Source organism: Xiphias gladius, chromosome 2 (genome assembly GCF_016859285.1).
Source record: "Xiphias gladius isolate SHS-SW01 ecotype Sanya breed wild chromosome 2, ASM1685928v1, whole genome shotgun sequence".
NCBI classification, from domain to species: Eukaryota; Metazoa; Chordata; class Actinopteri; order Istiophoriformes; family Xiphiidae; genus Xiphias; species Xiphias gladius.
In genome coordinates, this window is record NC_053401.1 from 1,736,858 (window position 1) to 1,756,665 (window position 19,808).

General features: G+C 45.1%; 2 protein-coding genes across 5 annotated transcripts; one reads left to right on the plus strand and one right to left on the minus strand.

Annotated features, from left to right (window-relative positions):
• Positions 1-16: 16 nt before the first annotated feature.
• nots (nothepsin) lies at positions 17-6,432 on the plus strand. 3 transcript variants are annotated; one of them, XM_040150370.1, is made up of 9 exons: positions 17-182; positions 586-766; positions 2,053-2,170; positions 2,406-2,524; positions 3,236-3,435; positions 4,335-4,460; positions 4,886-5,030; positions 5,168-5,266; positions 5,899-6,432. In XM_040150370.1, the coding sequence occupies exons 1-9, from the start codon at positions 121-123 to the stop codon at positions 6,073-6,075; spliced, it is 1,227 nt and encodes a 408-aa protein (XP_040006304.1). In that variant the 5' UTR covers positions 17-120; the 3' UTR covers positions 6,076-6,432. The 3 variants fall into 3 exon arrangements, with proteins under 3 accessions (XP_040006304.1, XP_040006296.1, XP_040006315.1); XM_040150362.1 differs by lacking the exon at positions 5,899-6,432 and having other exon boundaries at positions 5,168-5,885; XM_040150381.1 differs by lacking the exons at positions 586-766; positions 5,899-6,432 and having other exon boundaries at positions 61-182; positions 5,168-5,885.
• Positions 6,433-7,219: 787 nt separating this feature from the next.
• On the minus strand, positions 7,220-18,367 carry LOC120802474 (bestrophin-3-like). Of its 2 annotated transcripts, XM_040150348.1 has the most exons (13): positions 17,949-18,367; positions 16,767-16,861; positions 14,176-14,263; positions 13,296-13,441; positions 12,517-12,671; positions 11,481-11,558; positions 11,165-11,317; positions 9,952-10,032; positions 9,370-9,521; positions 9,046-9,136; positions 8,284-8,402; positions 7,832-8,107; positions 7,220-7,611 (listed from the first exon to the last, which is right to left on the minus strand). In XM_040150348.1, exons 1-13 carry the CDS (start codon positions 18,098-18,100, stop codon positions 7,230-7,232), a joined length of 1,968 nt encoding a protein of 655 aa, XP_040006282.1. In that variant the 5' UTR covers positions 18,101-18,367; the 3' UTR covers positions 7,220-7,229. The 2 variants fall into 2 exon arrangements, with proteins under 2 accessions (XP_040006282.1, XP_040006273.1); XM_040150339.1 differs by lacking the exon at positions 7,220-7,611 and having other exon boundaries at positions 7,797-8,107.
• Between the last annotated feature and the right edge of the window lie 1,441 nt (positions 18,368-19,808).

Below are 19,808 nucleotides of genomic sequence, written 5' to 3' on the forward strand. Positions count from 1 at the left end.
GAGTTTACGGGGTGGACTTTCTCTCTCAGACTCAGATCCAATCAGAGCATCGGTGAACCCTGATAAACTCCTCAACGGCTGCCAAGCGGCAGTGTGACTGACTGACGGAGGCAGACAGACATGGGGAGGCTGCTGGTGGCGGTACTGGTGTTGTGGACATGGACCAGCTCAGCACTGGTCAGGTAGGAAAAATACACCTTCGCCCACATCAGACTTCAGAGACAGTCGATAAGCAATTCATAATTTAATTCTGTTTTTCTCTACAGTTTCAGCCTTTCTTGTACTGATATATTTTTAGTTCAATATTATGGGTCGGGCTGGTGAATAAACTGAGTTCAAAGGCTTGTGCCAGACTTTGTGACTAATAATAAACTTTTACTCTCAAGTTAAATTCAGAATCTTCTCAAAAATCCCCCAAAATTTCAAGTTTAAACCGTGTTCATTCGAGTCTTGAGCGTTCAAGGTGCTTGTTTTTTTTTAATTCTGACTATCACGAAAAAAAATTCATAAAAATCTTGGAGTCTTCGCTCAGCCAGTGAATTAAAATCCAAGATACTGAACTGTCTCCCACCAACCACCCCCCAGGGTCCCTCTGAGGCGGGCGCGTTCGATTCGTACCCAGCTGCGAGCCGACGGCCTGCTGGAGGAGTTCCTGAGGGATCACCGCGCCGACGTGTTTAACCGCCGCTACGCTCAGTGCTTCCCGCCCGGCACGCCGTCGCTGCGGCTCGGACGCTCCAGCGAGAAGATCTACAACTTCATGGACGTAAGAGCGGCAGCGCCGACTGTCGGGGTGAAGAGGTTGCCGGTTCACGTCCCACGGCTGCTCAGAACAAAAAAAGACACTCAACACGTCCTTACATCTGCTGCTGTGCCCCTGAGCAAGGCGCTAAACCCCCCCGGCTCACGGGGAAGACACACACTTGTTTTTGATCAAATAATATCAGGAAATGTGAACAGCTCTGTTTTAAACTTGTTGCAGTGCCTTGAGCGCTCCAGTGGGGGTCGGCGTTGTCCACGAAATTCGTCATTTTCACAAGATGGATTAGTTGAATTACGAACTTTTATTTCTTGACAGTTCGCGAAGTATAGAACGGCATTTGAGAAACCCAAGATTTGTTATTAAATTAATACCATTTTCTGATACTTCAACAATAAGGCTCAGGATTTTCTACGTTTTTTAAACATTGTCAACAAATGGAACTGTTTCCAAATAGTATATAATATTATATACTACTGAGCCACAATATGAAAACAGAGAGGCTCGCTGATTTGTTTTTTCAATAGTTTTGCGCATAGGAATGAAATATATCAGACTCTCGACTCACAGACATCCTGTTAGTGGGAGGCGTTCATCGTTGTTTTCTGAAAGAAAATGTAGAAAACCACCGGCCTCGTCCTTTAAAGCCACCGCGTGTGCAGTTCTGCGGGGCGGTGGCATTTTTCAACACAGTGTAACGTCAAATGATTTTATTTGTGGAAAAACGTTCTTGAAATCAACCCAGGATGGTGATACCACAAGACTTTTTTCATCCATACACAACGTGGCTTTAAAAATAAAAACAGAACAATCCCTGAAACGTTGGTTTCACATCAGCTGATATTTATTAAATATCCATTCTCATTGACTGTAAAACTGCATAAACTTTGCATAGATTGGAAGTTGACTTTGACTGAGTGTTTGGTGTATTTTTCCATATTTGTCCTTTTCATAGTAGGAAGCAGTCACATGACGAAATCATAAAGAATGATGGAAAGACAGTCTGTATATTTTCACAGTATTTGTACACTATTGTACAAATGCTACAGAACAGAAATGTGGTTGATGGTAAAGATACGCTCTGTTTCCGTTTTAGCGCCTGTTAGTGAGCCGTGAGGACGGGAGGTGACTGGTGTCACATCGGGGTTCTGTGCCTTGCTCATGGTCTCCTCAGCAGTGTGACGTCAGTCATGGGACCCGCAACCGTTTGATTTACCCCGGGGTTTGTTTGTTTTTTTCTAAACAAAAATCACCGCCATGCGCCTGCATCGTGTGTCTGTGTTGTGTGTCAGGCTCAGTATTACGGTGAAATCCGTCTGGGGACGCCGGAGCAGAACTTCTCCGTGATCTTTGACACCGGCTCAGCCGACCTCTGGGTGCCGTCGTCCTACTGCGTCAGCCAGGCCTGCGGTAACACGACACGGCACGGCACGGCACGCCACACAATACCGTCTAACACTCCGCTACATTAATAAAGAACTCACCCAACTGTTTGAGTGTGTATCTGTATTTGTGTGAGTTATGTTGTTTGTGGGTCAGGACAGCACGACTCTGGTCTAGTGTGTTCCAGACTGTGATAATGAGTTCAAGGTCTCTCTCTCTCTCTCTCTCTGTGTGTTTGTGTGTGTGTGTGTTTTTTTTACAGTGTTGCACAATCGTTTCAAGGCGTTTGAGTCGACTTCGTTTCGTCACGACGGCCGGATCTTTGGGATTCACTACGGCTCGGGACACCTGCTGGGAGTCATGGCCAGAGACACACTGAAGGTCTGTTCTATTCCACTCCACACAAAAATGTGAAGACCGTACGCTCAGGGAGTCCCGACAGCTGCTTAGTTAAGACACGTGTATCATGGTGTCATGGTATGTGTCTTGCATGAATCCATTCAGGAAAGAAGGTTTAAGACACTGATATTTTTAGCCCTCGGTTGATCCTTAAAAAAATAAACAAACTGCAAAGCATGAAAAATTAATTTGCTCGGGAGCAGCTCAAAGTTATTTATTTTAAAACGTGAAATTCATTGAAGGACCCCTGTGGTAGCTGAGTGGTTACAGTATATCACGCATAACCTCAATGTCCACGGTTCGATTCTTGTCCTGGAAACCGTGTCTGCTTCTTCATTACCAACTGTCCAATAAAGACGGAAATGCCCATAAAAAAATCATCTTAAAAAAGTCAAATTTGATCGATGTACAGCATGTATGTTTCAGGGGGGGAAAAAATGATTCCGGAGTCATGGAAATATAAAAATGTCCAAAAATTAACTGTAACAGAATCAATTCTTAATTCTCACACCAAACCAACTACGGGAAACGACCTCAAAAGAGTAACTGTGGGTAAAAGGAGACTGATGTCGACATCTGTTGCCTGCGATTCCTAACAAAATAATAAAACCTTCTCAATATACAAGCAGCAAGGGATCTGATCGTTTGTGTGATCCCAACTCTAGCTCTGCAATCAGTTGTCTTCTGTTCCAGGTCGCGGATCTGACCGCCCTGAACCAGGAGTTCGGGGAGTCGGTCTACGAGCCGGGTGCCACATTTGTAATGGCGAAGTTCGATGGTGTTCTGGGGATGGGTTACCCATCCCTTGCAGAGATCCTTGGAAACCCCGTTTTTGACAACATGTTGGCGCAGAAGATGGTGGACAAGCCAGTCTTCTCCTTCTACCTCAGCAGGTGCAACCTCGCCAGTTTTAAGGATGACCAGGGATTTTTTTTTCAGACTACTGCCCTGACTATTTTCAAGCATTCACATGGGGGGGAGCTTACCATTGCATCCAGTCTAGGGTTCCTCGTTTTTCCTACCTATACGGGTTTCATCATTTTGTACAAGCAACATTCAAGTCCAACTTTCGAGTCCAAGGTCCTCCAAGAGTCTTTAATAAAGTTCTAGGATCCGTAGTGTTTTGGGTGTTCATGAAAGGGGTTTCAGGAAGGCTTTGGAAAGGGCCCAGTGCTTGCAGGAAATTCCAAAGAGTTCCAAGTGATGCAGGCGGTTTCTCTATGTTTCAGGAGGGTTCAGGAAGTTAAAGACTTCATCTGTTTTTGGGGTGTCCATCAGGCTCCAGTGGTGTCGAGCCGGAGCATCTGGATACCCAATGCACAGACGAGACACCCCTCTGTTTAGGGGTGTCCAATGGCTTCTTAGGATGTCTGAATGCTTCATGATGATCTAAACGTTTTAGCTAATTCAGTCCAGGGGCTTCAGAGGGTTCCCCGGTTTTTTAGGATGGTTCAGCATGTTCAAGAGGGTTTCTGGGGGATCCAAAAGTTGCAGTAGAAGTTAAGGGGTTTAAAGGTAGACAGAAGATTTTCACAAAGTACCAGAGAAGAATCCAAGAGATCTGGAGTCCTTTGTGCCAGGGATCTAGAGATTTGCTAGGGATCGAGGATTAAATGGTGAAGGGACTGCACTTATACAGCGCTTTTCCGGTATTATCAACCACTCAAAGCACTTTACACTGCATTCAAGTGCCTCGGTGGTGTGATAAGAAAATGTCTCGTGTCCTTGACTGAACATAAACGTGAAAAGTACAAATTGCATTTTGACTGAAATGTGAGTTTTGTCTCTGCAGGAGAAGAAGTGGCGATAACCCAGCGGGCGAATTGTTGCTAGGCGGAACAGACGAGGCGTTGTACAGCGGACCAATTAACTGGCTTCCAGTGACTGCTAAGGGATACTGGCAGATTAAAGTGGACAGGTTATACACGTTTTTACTGTTGTGATTCTGAGTAATCAATTAACCGATCTTGATTTTCATCTTAGCCCCAAGTTGAGCTTCCAACCCTGTGCCTGACAATCAGTGCTAATTGTGAAAATGTTAGTTGTGGTTTTTTTTAGTAGCACCTTTGGTGAACAGCAGTAAAAGCTCTTGACCACAACCAGCATAGCAGTTGTGTGTTGTTGCTGGTGTGCCATGCAGTACAAGTAGCAACCACTAGATGGCAGTGCAAAGGGGGTAATTAGTCAAGGTGCAGTTACTCTTTAGATGAGATGAAACAGCAAAATGTCCTCCCTTGGGAGGAGTTTTATCTATCCTTGTGAGGACATTTAGTCCTGATCATAGTAGGGAAAACAGGAACTCAAACACCACCAACAAAATTTTGGTGTCTGCGTCCGTTTCAGTGTGGCGGTGCAGGGTATGAGTTCGTTTTGTCCCCGTGGCTGCCAGGCGATTGTCGATACAGGAACATCCCTGATTGCTGGACCGACCAATGACATCCTCAACCTCCAGCAGCTGGTTGGAGCCACACCCACAAACATTGGAGAAGTAAAAAAAATTAACAAATAAACTTGTATAATCTAAATCTCATTCTGATAGTAAATCTGTGGGCACAGTGGAATTTCTGAAGAGTAAATTTCTTTGACATGCTGTATTTGACTTTTGCCTCTGTGTTCGTGTTTCAGTTTCTTATCGACTGTGTCAGGTTGTCCAGTTTGCCTCATGTGACATTCGTCCTGGGAGGAACAGAGTACACACTGACTGCTGAACACTACGCTAGGAAGGTAACTAATTGTCAGTTCATGGCTGCCTCTCGTCTTCTTCGGCCAGTTAACCAAACATGCTTTCACCCAGTTTTGAGCTGCGCCTGTTTTTGCATCGACAATTTTGTGCTAGCAAGACTTGTGAACTTTGAAGTCCCTACTGTCTGTAAAAAGGAGTCTCAGATCTGCAGGTTTAGGTCTTTTGGCAGTTCCAGAGGGCCGATCGAACTTTTGCTGTATTGGCGCCTTAGCTTTGGAACGGTCTTCCAGTTAGTATTTTGTCTGCTGAACTTTTTATTTATTTATCATGTTTTTGTTTGTATATGGGGCTTTGAATGAATATTTGACCTGCACCTTATTTTTTAGAAATCTCTGATTTAATGTTTTTTTTTTTAATGTCCTTGTCTATGAATTATTGTGATATTTACTCTTTTCGTATTCTTATCCTAATGGTATCCCATATCTAGTTTTCGCAATCCATTTTACGTTACACTTCCTGGTCCTCGCAGGGTCCGATGTCTCAGGTTGTCTATAAGTGGAAGAATGTTCTTATTTCAAACACTAACTTGAGTATTTGAAAATGATTTATTTTGTAAATATGGATAACATTCAAATTTCAAGACATATCCCTGTCTCTCTGTCTCAATCTTCAGGAGATGCTTGGGGACAGGGAGTTGTGTTTCAGTGGTTTCCAGGCCCTGGACATCGTGACCCCCGAGGGCCCTCTGTGGATTCTGGGAGATGTATTTCTGACACAGTACTACAGTGTCTTCGACAGAGGACAGGACCGGGTCGGCTTTGCGCCTGCGAGGCACTCAACCCAACAATAACCCATCAATAGCTGACAGCTGTGTGATCAATAAATATGTAAATTAAAAAGAACCCAACAGCCTTTTTGTAATCCTTGGAAAGGCACCAACACAAACGACAGTCATTCGCAGTTAGATAGCAGCGTTGTGCTTAAGTTATCCATCAGTCTCTGAGCTATTTTGCAACCTTTGCGTGGAATCTTTCAGTCAGCCATCCATCAGCAGTCCCCAGTCGTAGACCAACCCCCGGTTACATCGAGGACAAGAGACTGTCACTAGCTAATATGTTGAGTGCTGCCAAGAAGATGTTATTTGGCACTGTTGGTGACCCATCGACAAGTCAATCGTTTTATTCAAAAAAGTATTTTTTGGTGATTCAGCAGCTGCAACATAGTGTATATTCATTACTTCAGTCACATTTACAAAAAAAACAACAAATACAACAGTCATCACATTAACACAGAGGATTTTTTTCTAGAAAATATTTTGTTCTAGAAACCTATAAAGTCCAGCCAATAATCCTGAGCATCAGTACTTTAATGGATCAGCACTCACCACAGTTGAGTCCTGGAGTCAATAAGTGTGTTCACCTGAAGATCCTCTAATGGCCACTAGATGGTATCCAGGAAAACTTTGACTGTATTGAAATGAATGGGAAAACACCCAACTTTTGTCCATAAATACAAAGTCAGCACATTATTTCCACAACAAGTTCAGCTTTTTACTTTTTCTAATGAGCGTTATTTTTTCCATTAAGAAAATATGAACGCATGAAGAGGCGTATGCATGTAGGTATTTGTCTTGAATGACAGGTGTCCCAACCTTTCACGCTAGGGTTGTTGATCGCTCTTCCCACCTCTTTTGCCCAAGTTAGGAATTTTTTTGAGCATGAAATTCAACTATTAGGATTCTTTTGTATCTTTATAATTCTTTAGTATACCATCTTTGGGTTAGGGTTAAGGTTTTTTGTCCCCAAGAACAAAACTGGAAACAGGCGGAAAACCAAAACGCAAGGCTTCAAAACATTCATGGTTGGCATGTCCAGCTTTCCAACCATTTGTTGGTTTAAAGCAACAAAATTAAGTAACTTAGAGCTTTCCTCTTGGTCAAAGTTGTGACTTCGCTCTTTGAGTGATGCCATTTCCAGCTCAGTATTGTTACCGTGTGAGCGGTTCTCATTTCTTTTCCGAACTCTGCGACTGGGAGTTGATGTTTTTGACTTCTTCGCTGTTGTTGGTTCTTTCTGTCTCGACATCGTCAGTCCCTGCCATTCCCTGGAAGTCGTGGTCATGCTCAGGGTCAGGGAGCTGCAGAGTAGCAGTAGGTGGACCGGGCGCTCTTCGGTATTGGAATCGAGCCAGGTTTTGTCTCCGCCTCCCCAGGGCCTTGGGGCTTGGCAGGCTGCGTACCGACGCCTTGGACGTCTGCCTGGAGAACTGGAGGGAGAACTGGCGCCCCCGTGGCCGAGTTGGTGGGCAGTTTTTGATATTGAGTGTGGTCCAACGGAATTCCTTTGGTCCCAGTTGAGTGGGCGAACAACAGACCGAAGGGCTGCTCCTGGAAATACAAAGGACAGGAAAGTCAAAGGAGTGGATAGGTCGGATTACAAGGTTTGAAGGAGCAAGTAGAAGTATATTAACAAAGAGACTGGCTGTGGTTGCCAGTAATTTCTGCAAGACCATTATCTCAAAACCATAACATTATGGTTTCAGTATCGACAGAGTGGGACAAACTCGAAAGTCATGTCACTTTGACCACAAAATGATGAATGAATCACTCTGGAGTTTCCAAGCCTGGTGCCTCCTCAGTGGGGGAAGGATCCAGGCCGTTCTGAGCTTTCGCTGCTTCGACGTGGCCAGAAGAATCCCTGTTGTCACGGACATCACCAAACAATGGCGGGCTGACGACAAGCTGGGGGAAAACAGCAGAGGATGAGCTTTCAGGGGACGGAGGGTTGCTGCTGACTTCCCTCAAGGTGGACAAGGTGTCCATGGAAGGGGGGTGCATGACCAAGGAGGAGGGTGGAGCCATGTCATCTACACCTGGGTTGAGCCTGGATGGAATGAAATGGATGTCAGAATGACCGACAGCAAGCATAAAGATAACGCCCATCTATAGTATTAACTATAGATGTTAATACAAGCAGAAACTGATAACCCTTGACGGACTGTGCCGCCCAGTGACATAACTGTTGCAATGGAAATTGGCCAGTAGGGACCAATGCTGTACCTGAAGTCTGGAAAGAAGCCTCCCGCTGCGTCACTGCTGTGCCGTTTGAAGATGGGTCGAGGAGGTCGGAGGTCGGGAGGCTCCTGAACGCTAAGCAGCCGGCGGACTCGACCAAGAACCTGCAACAAGACTCTGTAAACAAAAATTTTTAAATTCCCTTCCCCCTATCTTTATTAAACTGGATGAGGACAATGTGAAGAAAACGTTTTTTTTTTAAATTTTAATTATATGTATTCATAAAAGTTTAATCTGGATTTGGATCTGCACCAAAATGCACACAGTGATAGACGATTGCACTGAACGCTATAAATTTGATGTCATCTCCGTCTGTCATTTAAATTTGCTTCTAAGTGCACAAACTTTTTGGCAGAGTTTTGGTAGTTTTTGACAAAAACCCTGCGCCTGGAAAAAATCGGCAAGGAAATATAGGAAAACAGTGTAGCATATCGAGAAGTATCAACTTTTATATTTCATGCTAATATTTTATGTGCTATATAGAGAAAATATTTGTTTGGTTATTTGTTTGGTCTGTACATGTAAGGTACTGAAAGATATATCTTCAATTCTGCATCTATGCGTCGTGGTTCAGGAGCTTCAAGCCAAAATGCGCTTTATAAATGGCGACAAGGTGGCATTACCTGCATCAAAAGTAATTAGTTGCTCAGTCGAATTTGATATAGATTATGTTTTTGAATTAAAATGAAATCATACAGGAATGAAAGCGTAGCCTTGTTGGCGGAGTTAGTAAAAACGTCGTATTACCGACTGTTGGCGCCGAGGCAGAGCAGGGTCCTGTTGCCGTGGATGTCTGTCGCTTACGTCATCCTCATCAAACTGGAGAATGTCCGAGAGTCTGGAAGAGGCATTGGATAAACGTTTTTCATTTTGCTGATGGAACTGCTTGAAAGCCAGCTGATTCTCCAGCAGCCATTCACATTACGACAATACGTAATGTGAATGGCAAATCCTTGCTAACAACAGCCACCACAACCCAACAGGACTAGACAGTTGGCTTAAACCGATCAGCTTGCTTGGTTGAAATTAGCTTTTGTTCAATATGTTAAACGTGTTAGTAGGTATGTTGACCCCATGTCGGTGGTGGAGCCGAGGAACGAGGGGATGCAGTAGTCGGCGGCAGCCAGCGTGTACGGCGGGCGAGCATCGCAGTCGTTCCAGTACATGTCTTTGGTCATTTTAGGCAGGTTCATGTGCATCTCATCCACAGCCAGCAGAGACACCTGGAGGAACAGGTAAACAGGAAGTGACGAGAATGAGAGGATTTTAGTGTGGCGCCGAAGCCGATTTAAGAGATGAAGGAGATGAAGATGGATGAAGTAGGTTTCAGAAGATGATCTAACGCCTGGTGAATTTGTATTTTTAACATTCATGCATTAGCCCAGGCTCCAGGACATGGATCTGCACTTCACCTTGGTACTACTTTGCAAGGGCAAAGCAATAATGTGAGTGTTTGATTGCCTGGCTAACTTCATGCACTCCACTTCTTTGAGTGATTCAAAAATAAAAAGAAGTTGATAAACGTTCTTGTGTTAAATTTTGGAACATATTTCCTCATAGATGGTTCCTTCCCTTTAAAATGAATCTGTCTCTTCTACTAAACTAATTTTCAAGGTCTTGTCTTTTTTGTGGGTGTGGCGATCGGCTGCTGACCTGAAGGTTCCTGTCGATGATCCAGTTGGCTTCAAAGTCGTCGTCGTCCTCTCCAAACGGGTTGATCAGCTGCTCTGCTACCTAACAGTCGCAGAGAGATCATGACTGGCGTCCGCTCACTTTGTGTAAAGATGTGACCCCACACACAAGTCGGCATTGTTTGGAAATGCTCCCATGTTGACGAGCAAAATAGCCCAAGTTTAACAGCCGGATTTCCACCAAATCTACAGAGCGCATTCATGTAAGTCTTTTCTTATAGCGCCACACTCAGGACAACTTTAGTCTCAGTACTCGTGAGGTTTTTTTTTTTTTTTTTTTTCAGCTCGGGCTCAACCAGTGTTTCTGGCTCATACCCACCAAGTTAGATATTAATAACTTTATATGGTGCGTTATTAATATAACAGAACAAGGTCGAGACATAAAAAACAGGTCAACCGTCAACCGCCTGTCTGTGTCTCTGCAGGAAAACGGGACCGAGTAATCTCATTTGCAGGTGTGTGATATTGCTTACAAGTAATCCAAGGCTGAATCGTCACCTACAGAGGACACACTCACACACAAAGTGTTTTTTATGAACCATTAACAGGTATATTTCTGTGGCTGTAGTGACTCTGAAATATAGAGGGAATACACCACTAAATGATTTGTAATAAATATATGAAAGAAAGAAGATTAAATTCCCCCTGGTATAAATGACAACAAGGAACAAAAAGCAAAATTAGACGCTGAGAAAGGAAATCAAGGCGATTTACTGCCACACACAATTTACGACTGACCTCTCTCCTCTGTCTGCGGCTCTAAACTCCGAGCCCGTCGGTTCCTGCTGAAGATGTAAATCTTCGAAAGCAATTATATAGTTTCATTATTTAAAATGAAAATGCTCAGCAATTTCTTAAAAACAGCCGGTGGCATTGAGTAAGGCATTTGTTGGGGACTATTTTCAGCGGCGGTTTAATCCAAATTTGGTGCTCCGGTGAGTATTTGTTGCAGGGGGACGGTCTGTGTGTGTGTGGGACTGAGTCCAAAAAAAACTACAGGGTGTGTGTGTTCATGGTGATGAATGAACACTGACGTGTTTTTAATAGATTTTTCTGAACGTCAACGGAGCTTTGCGGCGCAGCGGAATAAGACATATCAGGCTTTGATACACACATAACACTAATTGTCGGGGTTTTTTTTGGTCTGCACATGGGATTTGTTGATTTAATCTCACCTTCAGCCAGCCGGAGTAGAAGAAGAACTGCAGCAGGGTGAAGACGGGGATGTAAAGGTCGAGGTCGTGACCGTGGTAACCCTGGGCGGGGTCGAGAAACTGCCGACCAATCAGACAAGCGAAGAAAAAGGTGTAGACAGCCAGAGTGACGACCTGAAGGGAAAGAAAAGGTAGAGACAGAGAGTGCACTGGATATCCCTCGCTCTCGCCCTGGGAGATTCAGAGCTCTGATTCGGTTACAGTAACGGAAAGCGATTACTGCTTGTGATTAGATGAGCTGCATCCATTTCAGTGTTGTGACAGATACAGGACAGACCTGTGTGTAGACCAGTGGTATGCCGACCCAGTCGTAGCCGAAAAGGGTTGCACACCGAGTCCTGAACCGATTCATCTCCTGAGCAGACAGAAGAGACAGAAATTCAGTCTGGCACCAGCTGCCTCCCCCACATTTCTGTAACTCAACAGGCCGATTGGAAAGAGTCCCACCCTCCCCTTTGGGAGTAAGCTGCGTGTCACATTACCCTCGTGTCTGGTTTATGCGGTCACAGAGTGACATTGATCAGGCTCTAGATTGGCTCTGGAGGATGCAAAGGTGTGTGTTGGGAGTGCTTAAGAGCCTTTTTCTCTTCAACTGGGTGTGCTGGTGCCCTAATGGGACACTTCCATGCTTTACTTATGCACTAATGTCACACCGGAGCAGCAGTTGAGGCCCAGAGCACCACTAGTCAGCACAGTTACACCCCTATAGTTGGCCCAAGTGCCCCTTTGGTCGTCCCAAGTGACTTCTTCGGTCGCCTCAGTTGCGCTTAAGGCAAAAATTAAGCCCAGCTCTAACGGTGTAGCTACAGTGCTAATGTTGCCAGCAGGAGACTGCTACGTTTCAGAGGCTCAAACAGACTAGCAGCGGTCGCTACACTCGCGCTTCAAAGAAAACCCTGGGGCCCGTACCCGGGGTTTGCTCCTTCCCGTCGCATGACATTCTTATTGATTTTTTGCAAAACATTTGTGAATATTTCTAAAGAAATCCGACCCCTCATCAAGGCAGTTGGAGTGGAAGCTGAGGACTTGAGGTTTGTCGATGGTGGATGTCATCGTCATCCACAATCACAAGGACTCAAACCGTCTTTTGTGACAAATCTGGCAGCTGCATCTACACACTAATATCTTGCCAAGCGAAGCAGGGTTAGCAGCGTAGCAGTGGTGTTTTGCTCATAGTCATTTTGTTTCAAAAGATCTCCAGACAGAATAATAATAACCCATTGTGCTTTTGCGTTTTTTTTAACCCTCTAAATGTCTATACGTTCATATTTTGACACAGAATAGAAAAGATTGAGTGTAATCCCATGTGTCACATTGAGAATATTCTGCAGGTCGATGCTGTCCTGGATGCGTCCCTCCTGTCGAGCTTTGGACGCCAGGTTGGAGAACCAGACCACAGGAATCCAGTACTTCAGGTGAGGAGAGCGGATGTTGTCAAACACCTTCCTCTCCTCTGGAGTCATGAAGCCTGCAGGCGGAGGGACAAACAGGCAGAGAGACCGGTTAGTGATTAAAACCGAACAGCTGGGACAGTAGAGGAGGAGCTTTGTCAGTGGGGGCTTTCGTCATCATTGGGTTGGTCAGACTGAGAGACAGATCAAACAGTGGGTCTTGGAAATGGCAGCAGACAGGCTAACGTTCAGATTGTGTTGTCGCAGTCTGAGGGCTTTAAGTCCCAACACAGCGTGAAGGATGGGACACATGGGTCATCACCATCAGCTCTGCTCTCCTGCAGCTCTAATTGGCCCATAACGAGCCAATCCCTGGGGTCACATCAGACGTTAACAGGAAGGAGGAGAAACAGCCGGGAAGGAGCTCAACTCCATCTGACTTTCAGTATTTCAGGCACACTGACACAGCGTGAACCAGTCAGTTATGCACACTGTTGACATTACTGTATATACCACTACAAAGAGACTCAAAAGGACCAAAAAGACACACAAAAGGACCACAAAGACACACAGTGTCTCTTTCAGTCTGGTGGTCTTGCTCCCGTGTAGGAGGGCTGGGGGCCTGTTGTGTCATAATCTGTCCATAAATATCAGTAATAACGACATTTTTTTTTGCTGTCCACAGTGGCTCAGGGTCTCACCTGCCTCCACCACGTGGTCCATGGTCGGGAATCGTTTGCAGACGGCGGTGCTGACGGAGCGGAAGATGAGGAGCGACGTCAAGTTGACGTAACGCACCAACGTCCTGCGCAGCAGGCGGCCATATTCGTCTTTACCCTGAACACAGCTGGAGGAGAGACAGTGACGTAAACAACACAGCGTAAATAGCGACTAGCCGCCACCTGCTCTTCTCTCGGTCTCTAAGATCTGGCCCGCTGACGGCTTGTGCAGCGTTTCGCAGAGGATGTGAGCCTCTCAGAAGAACCTGAGCCTGACGTTAAGATGATGCTGTGCTCGCAGCCCGCCTGCGATGCTACTAATGTTAGCCTGATGAGCTAGTAGCTACCTAATGTCTACATTAAATGTTCAAATTTAGTAACGTTGAGTAGATTCACTAAACGTTGTGGTGACATACTGTGCATCTGTGTACTGTTTAACTCCCCAGGTAAGAAAACGAAGGCTTTAATTTCCTATTATCGATCCTGGTGCTATCTCCATCCCTTCAATGCAGTTCACAACAAATATCAGTAGATTTGTTTTAAGGAGTCCTTAACTGGTTGGGAGACGCGGTTTTTAATTTCAGCTCCCCTCAGATCTATTCCTTCTTCTCACGACTTCAAGATCTCTCAGCTTGTTTACCTCACACTAAATTTGAAATCGATAAAATAAACGCTGGAGCGCTGTATTGTTTATCCAATGGGTAAGTCTGAGTCAAATCGCAATATAGACATTGCTAAACGCTGAGGCTGTAGCGGGGAACATGTTGGCGTTGTTATAACCGTATTTCACTGATTGCGCTAAGCAATAGTGAAGCCAGTTCACAGAAAGGCGCGTTTTATTATGCCGGCTGTTTGGACGTACCTGGAGATGTGGAACATGAGTCTGTCGGGCCAGGGCAGGTTGACAAACTGATTCCACCAGCGATTCACCACCAGAGTCACATAAAAACCTGAAACACGAACCAATAACACGAAATGCTTCATTCCCCAAATTCATAATGATTCGACATTTTCTGTGTATTTAACATTTTAGCGTTTTTGAAACAACACAACAGAACACGTCAGGAGAGGAACCTGCTCAGAAATATCAGGTGAAATATACTTGTTTCTTAGTGATGAGGACATATGTGGCGGCAGCCTGTCTATTAACAACATTTTAAATGCCGAACGACATGACATGGCATTTGGCAGCGTGGATGGATTAATGAACGGGCCACACGGAGACGCAAAATAAGCCAAGCAATTTACAATCCGTCCATGTTTGTCGGCGGTCAGATGTTTTATCACATCTGTATTACTTTGCCAGATGTTTGAATGCAGAGGAAACACTGGACTGTTGAGAGAACATACAGATCCTGCATGTTCCCTGACTGGGAATCGGATCCTCTGCACAGACACTCGTCCTGCTTTTAGCCTTTCTCTGCTCTTTAATGATCCGTTTCCATTAGCAGCCTGCTAATGAGGCAACCAAGCGCTCCATCAGCCGGTCCCTCGTGCTTCTCCTCGGGCACAAAGCACAGTTACAGTTACGTTTTAGTTCTTCAGTAAAAGCCTCGGGGGACGCCCAGATGTGATGGATGGGAACGCCGCCAACGTGTTCTCAGTGCTCTGCCACATCGCAGTTTGGATGAGAACTACCGCGAACTGAGGTCTTGGGATTTCCAGGGAAATCTCATTCAAATCTGCTCCCATTTCCAGGGATACGTCTCCAGCGTGAACCTCAGATTTTTGTGAGATTTTGTGTCTGTGTCTGTGTGTGTGTGTGTGTGTGTGTGTGTGTGTGTGTGTGTGTGTGTGTGTGTGTGTGTGTGTGTGTGTGTGTGTGTGTGTGTGTGTGTGTGTGGCCTACTGAAGACTTCTGTAGTGACTGAGACTAAAAAATCCTCCCCCCGAACCTCAACAACACCACAAAGCAGCGGCGGAAAGTAACAAGTACACTCACTCTAGTACTGTCCTTCAGTAAAATTGAATGGTACTTGTACTTTACTCGAGTATTAACATTACATCTGATACTCTTGACTTCACCACATTTCAGAGGGAAATATTGTAGTTTTCACTCCATTACATTTATTTCAAGAGCAATAGTTACTAACTACTTTTCATATAAGAGTTTCCATGAAAACAAATATGATAAGCTTATAAAATGCCTTGATACGAGATTAAACCAGTGGCTCCCAAAGCTTTTGGCCTCTGACCTCGTACAAAGAAGGAGCTGGCGCCTCTTGTCAGGCCCCAGACGTCTATGAGCTGTTAGCAGCTTCACCAACAAGACATTTAGCCCCTAAACTTCTCCCATGGTTTCATTTCAACAACCGTTTGAAAAACGATCATATAAGATCTTTGTTTTTTTCTTCTTTCCTCATCATCTGACGACCCCACAGATTTATCCGGTGACCATCCGGAGGGGCCCAACCCCCAGGTTGGAAACCACTGGACTAAACCATGTATATGGTAGTTAAAACCTGGAGCGGCTACAACAGTAACATGCTGTTTAGACCTTGACACACCAGTATTAAGAATCTAATAACGTCAGACACTGTACAATAATATGTCCGTTGAGGGCCGTCATACTGCAGGTCGAGTACTTTTTCTTTGGATACTTGAATACAGGGTTTCTACATTCTGGTACTGGTACTTTTACTTACGTAAAGGATCTGAATACTTCTCGCAGCGCTGCTACGAATCGACTGTCGTGGCTCAATACTAAGGGGCGACCTTGAAATGCTGTTATTACAGTAATATAACTGGGTCAACTCCTCAACCTGCAGCTGTTTCTTCTACCTAACTTTCGCGTCCAGCTGCGTGACAGAAATATTTTTTTTGAGACAAGCACAATCTGTAAACTCAAATGCTGCTCAGCCGGAGGTTTAACCAGGCGAGTCCACAGCGTCGTTCAACAGCGTCCGTCTGCGACTAATTACGTCCGTATACGTTTATCTGTATCCCATCCCGCAGCACAACATCCACTTGTAGTGACTCCAGCGTTTTTAAACTGGTTTATGGTTCTGTTTAGACTCTCACCAGCACCTGGTTCAGATTCGGGAAAGATCCTGGTCTGGTTTAATACAGAAAAAGTTCCCAGCGACTTAGAAAACACAACCTGTTTATCTACATTTGACCAGAACCACCGTCTTTCCCGAACCTGAACCGAACCGCTGTTGTTGGCTGAACCACAGACGGGGCTCTGGAATTGAACCTGGTCTCTGGTGCGACAGTCGTGTGCTTTCTATTCACTTTTACAATTACCTTTCCTACAAAAACGTGTTTTGTTTTTTTTTGTTGCAGTTTAATTGTACACAAAAGTCATTTCTAGGAGACAGATGGAAACATTTACGTTTAAACTAAACATCTCAGAACAACGTCTCCGGGCCTTACGCCATCTCAAGGTGACCGTAGTCCCGTGACGGCGTCACGTTGTCAGTCAGTAAACAGGCAGTAACCAGTCAGACGTACCCAGGACGAAGGTGACGGGGATCTGCTCTGCGTATTTGTCACAGTAAATGGAGAGTTTCTCAAACAGTCTCTTCTGATTGTCAGAGAGGACGAGCCTGGAGGACAGAGGACACAGAGGTCACGACCAACAGCGACTCATGGACGACCAAAAAAAAAAAAAAAAAAATCCAATCAGGCAATCAGAAGCTCTCTGATTTACGGTTAAATGTTGAAGCCAGTGCTGACGTGTGATTAGATGCAGCTCCTCTAATGGCCACTAGATGCTGCTCCAAGAAAACTCGATATTGAAGTGAATTGGAAAACCCCCCAACTTACCGCTAGGAACACACAACAAATATAGTTTTCCCACAACAAGTTAAGCTCTTAATGGATCATTTGACTTGTTTTAATGTTCGTCCATGTGGCGTTTTTTAGATTTATTCTTTTGTTCAGAGGATTTGAAGGCTCAGACTTAGTGACTGCAGTTTCATATAATTGATTAATTCTGCAAGAATTAACATGGAAGCAGAATGAGTGGGCTCTTGTATCTATGGTTGATCCATAAACCACTTTTTTTTTCTTTATTTTCTTATTTTTCTTGATTTTCTCTCTCCTGGTTTTGTTCCTTGTTTACGGTGATGCAGTCACTGGACCGGTACTGGTGGACTTAACCATCATGGTAGAGATGATGCCGGTTTTTCGGTTCTTGTTTTTATTTTTATTTCTTGTGTTTTGCATCGGGTTTTAATTTCTCTTGAAAAGAAAAGCCAATTAAAAAACAGTTGTTGTCGTAGCCCTATTGTGAAGTGTTACCGTTTGTTCTCTAAAAAAGGTAAACTTATGAACCTGCGGCTCTGACGGAGTCAACAGTAAACACCGAGGCTGATATGTGTGAGAGAAAATTACATGGATCACATGCTGCATCATGAACGCGAGGGCCGTTTAAATCCAGCGCGGGAGTGTCGGACCCCGGCACTGCCAGTAAAAACCACTGGCTGTAGAGAGAGATAATCACTGAATGTAACTACATTAAAATCAAAAAATAATGCAGACCGCAATAGGATCAAAGATGGGGTTTGATTTCATGAAAGTCTCGAGCATTGTAACTTTAAAGCAAACATTTGTGTCGGTCGCCAGGTGCTTTCATTTCCTAAGCGCGGAGCCTCCGCACTGTGTGTTTGTGTGTCGGTGAGCGTGCGCGACCTGTACACGACGCTGAGGACGGTGTAGAGCAGAGCGAACAGCGCGAACTCTCGGTACAGCAGCTTGTAGATGCTCCCCCTCCAGCGCAGCAGCAGCCGGTGGAAACTCAAGAAGGTGGCGTTGGCTACTTTACTGGAATAAGTGACGGTCATCCTGAGACGACCCGGGGCAGGCGGGCAGGCGGATCTGAGGGGAGTCAAGAGTCCCGGTAGTCCCAGCAGTCCCAGCAGTGGCAGTGACAGCCGGGATAATTAACACAACTGTTGCTATGAATCTAAGCAGTCACTGTCCTTATTTTCAAGGTGTTTCCCTCCCAGAAAAATCCCAAAAGTCTTCGTTGTTCCACAGCGGTGCTTTTCATCAGGCTTCTTCTTTCCTGATTTGTTTTTGCCAAATGCCAACCAACCACTGCCCCCCACCCTCCATCTCTCTCTCTCTCTCTCTCTCTCTCTCTCTCTCTGATGCTCTCTCGCTCACTGTTGCTCTCCACCATGATGCTGTACAGTTGCCCAGTAATGCCAGGCAGCCAACACACACACACACACACACACACACACACACACACACACACACACACACAGGTCCAGAGTTATATTGATGAGCCGGCAAGCTAAATGTAGTCATGTTTCAGCTGTGTGTGTGTGTGTGTGTGTGTGTGTGTGTGTGTGTGTGTGTGTGTGTGTGTGTGTGTCTGTGTGTTGGCATGGACAGCAGCGGAGATAACCATGTATAAACAGAAACGCCGTCAGCCACAACATGATGTCATACCGGTTGGTGTTAGTCACGACCAGCCAATCGGAGAGAAGCAGAATCATTTCAGCACCAATCATTTTACTTTGGTTGTACTGTTTAAAACTGGAGGACAAGAACATAATGATAATAAAAAAAACACACATTTGTGTAAAGCTTCTCCGTTAATATAGCAGAGGAGAAATGTCCATTGTGTAGCTGAAGGGCTCTGAAACCACAGGGCAGTGGTGGGCAAATAGTGGCCTGTGGGTCAAATCTGGTCCTCCAAATAAAATATTTGGGCCCCCAATGAAAATTCAATTTTTCCTTTCATAGTTTGCACCAAAACTTTTTGCACAATTTTCCATAAATCTGCTGCAGGTAAAGAATGTAAACAAGGGACCTGTGTAGCTCCCGGTAAAGATATAATCAGTTATTTGACCCTAATAGGCAGCAGTCAAATACACGTGAAGCGTGAAGATAAAAAATGTTTCCAAGGCAACGGTAACAACAGTGTTTTCATTCAGCTATAACTGAAACGGGCCACTGTTTAATGAGCGTGGATGACCTGTCATTTGCACTTTAAGTCTCGTGGTGCAGCTGTAAGAAACATTTGTGTGTATGAGTTAGAGCTGAAATGAATCGTCGATTAACTGATTAGTCGACTGACAGGATATTACACAAAACACACACACACAGAATTAAAAAAAAGCCAGACGCTCGTCCAGAGGTTTTCTCAGCCTGGTCAATTTCCTGGTACGTCCTCCAGGCCGGCAGGTGGCGGTAAAGCGTCGCTTCGTTTATTGCAAAGCGCCTCACGACATCAAGAGGGAGAAGAGGGGCGGGAGGAGGCCGTGCCGTGTTTCAGCGCTGCTCTGCGGTCAGTTTTCCTCCCCTGTCGCCGGCTCCCCCTCAGTGTTGGTGGCTGCTCCCAGACCACCGCTGCCGCTCCGCCCCGGACGAAGGCTTTCGCGGTAAAATCGAGCCCGGACGCCGAGTCGGTGAGACGGCAGGAACCCCGGACCCAGGTGAGGCGGTTTCAGTTTAGTCTTTACCTGTTCGGTTCACATTCGTGTGTGTGTCGCTGTCGGTGCTGTTAGCTAACGGTCTATTAGCCGGGGCTAATACACT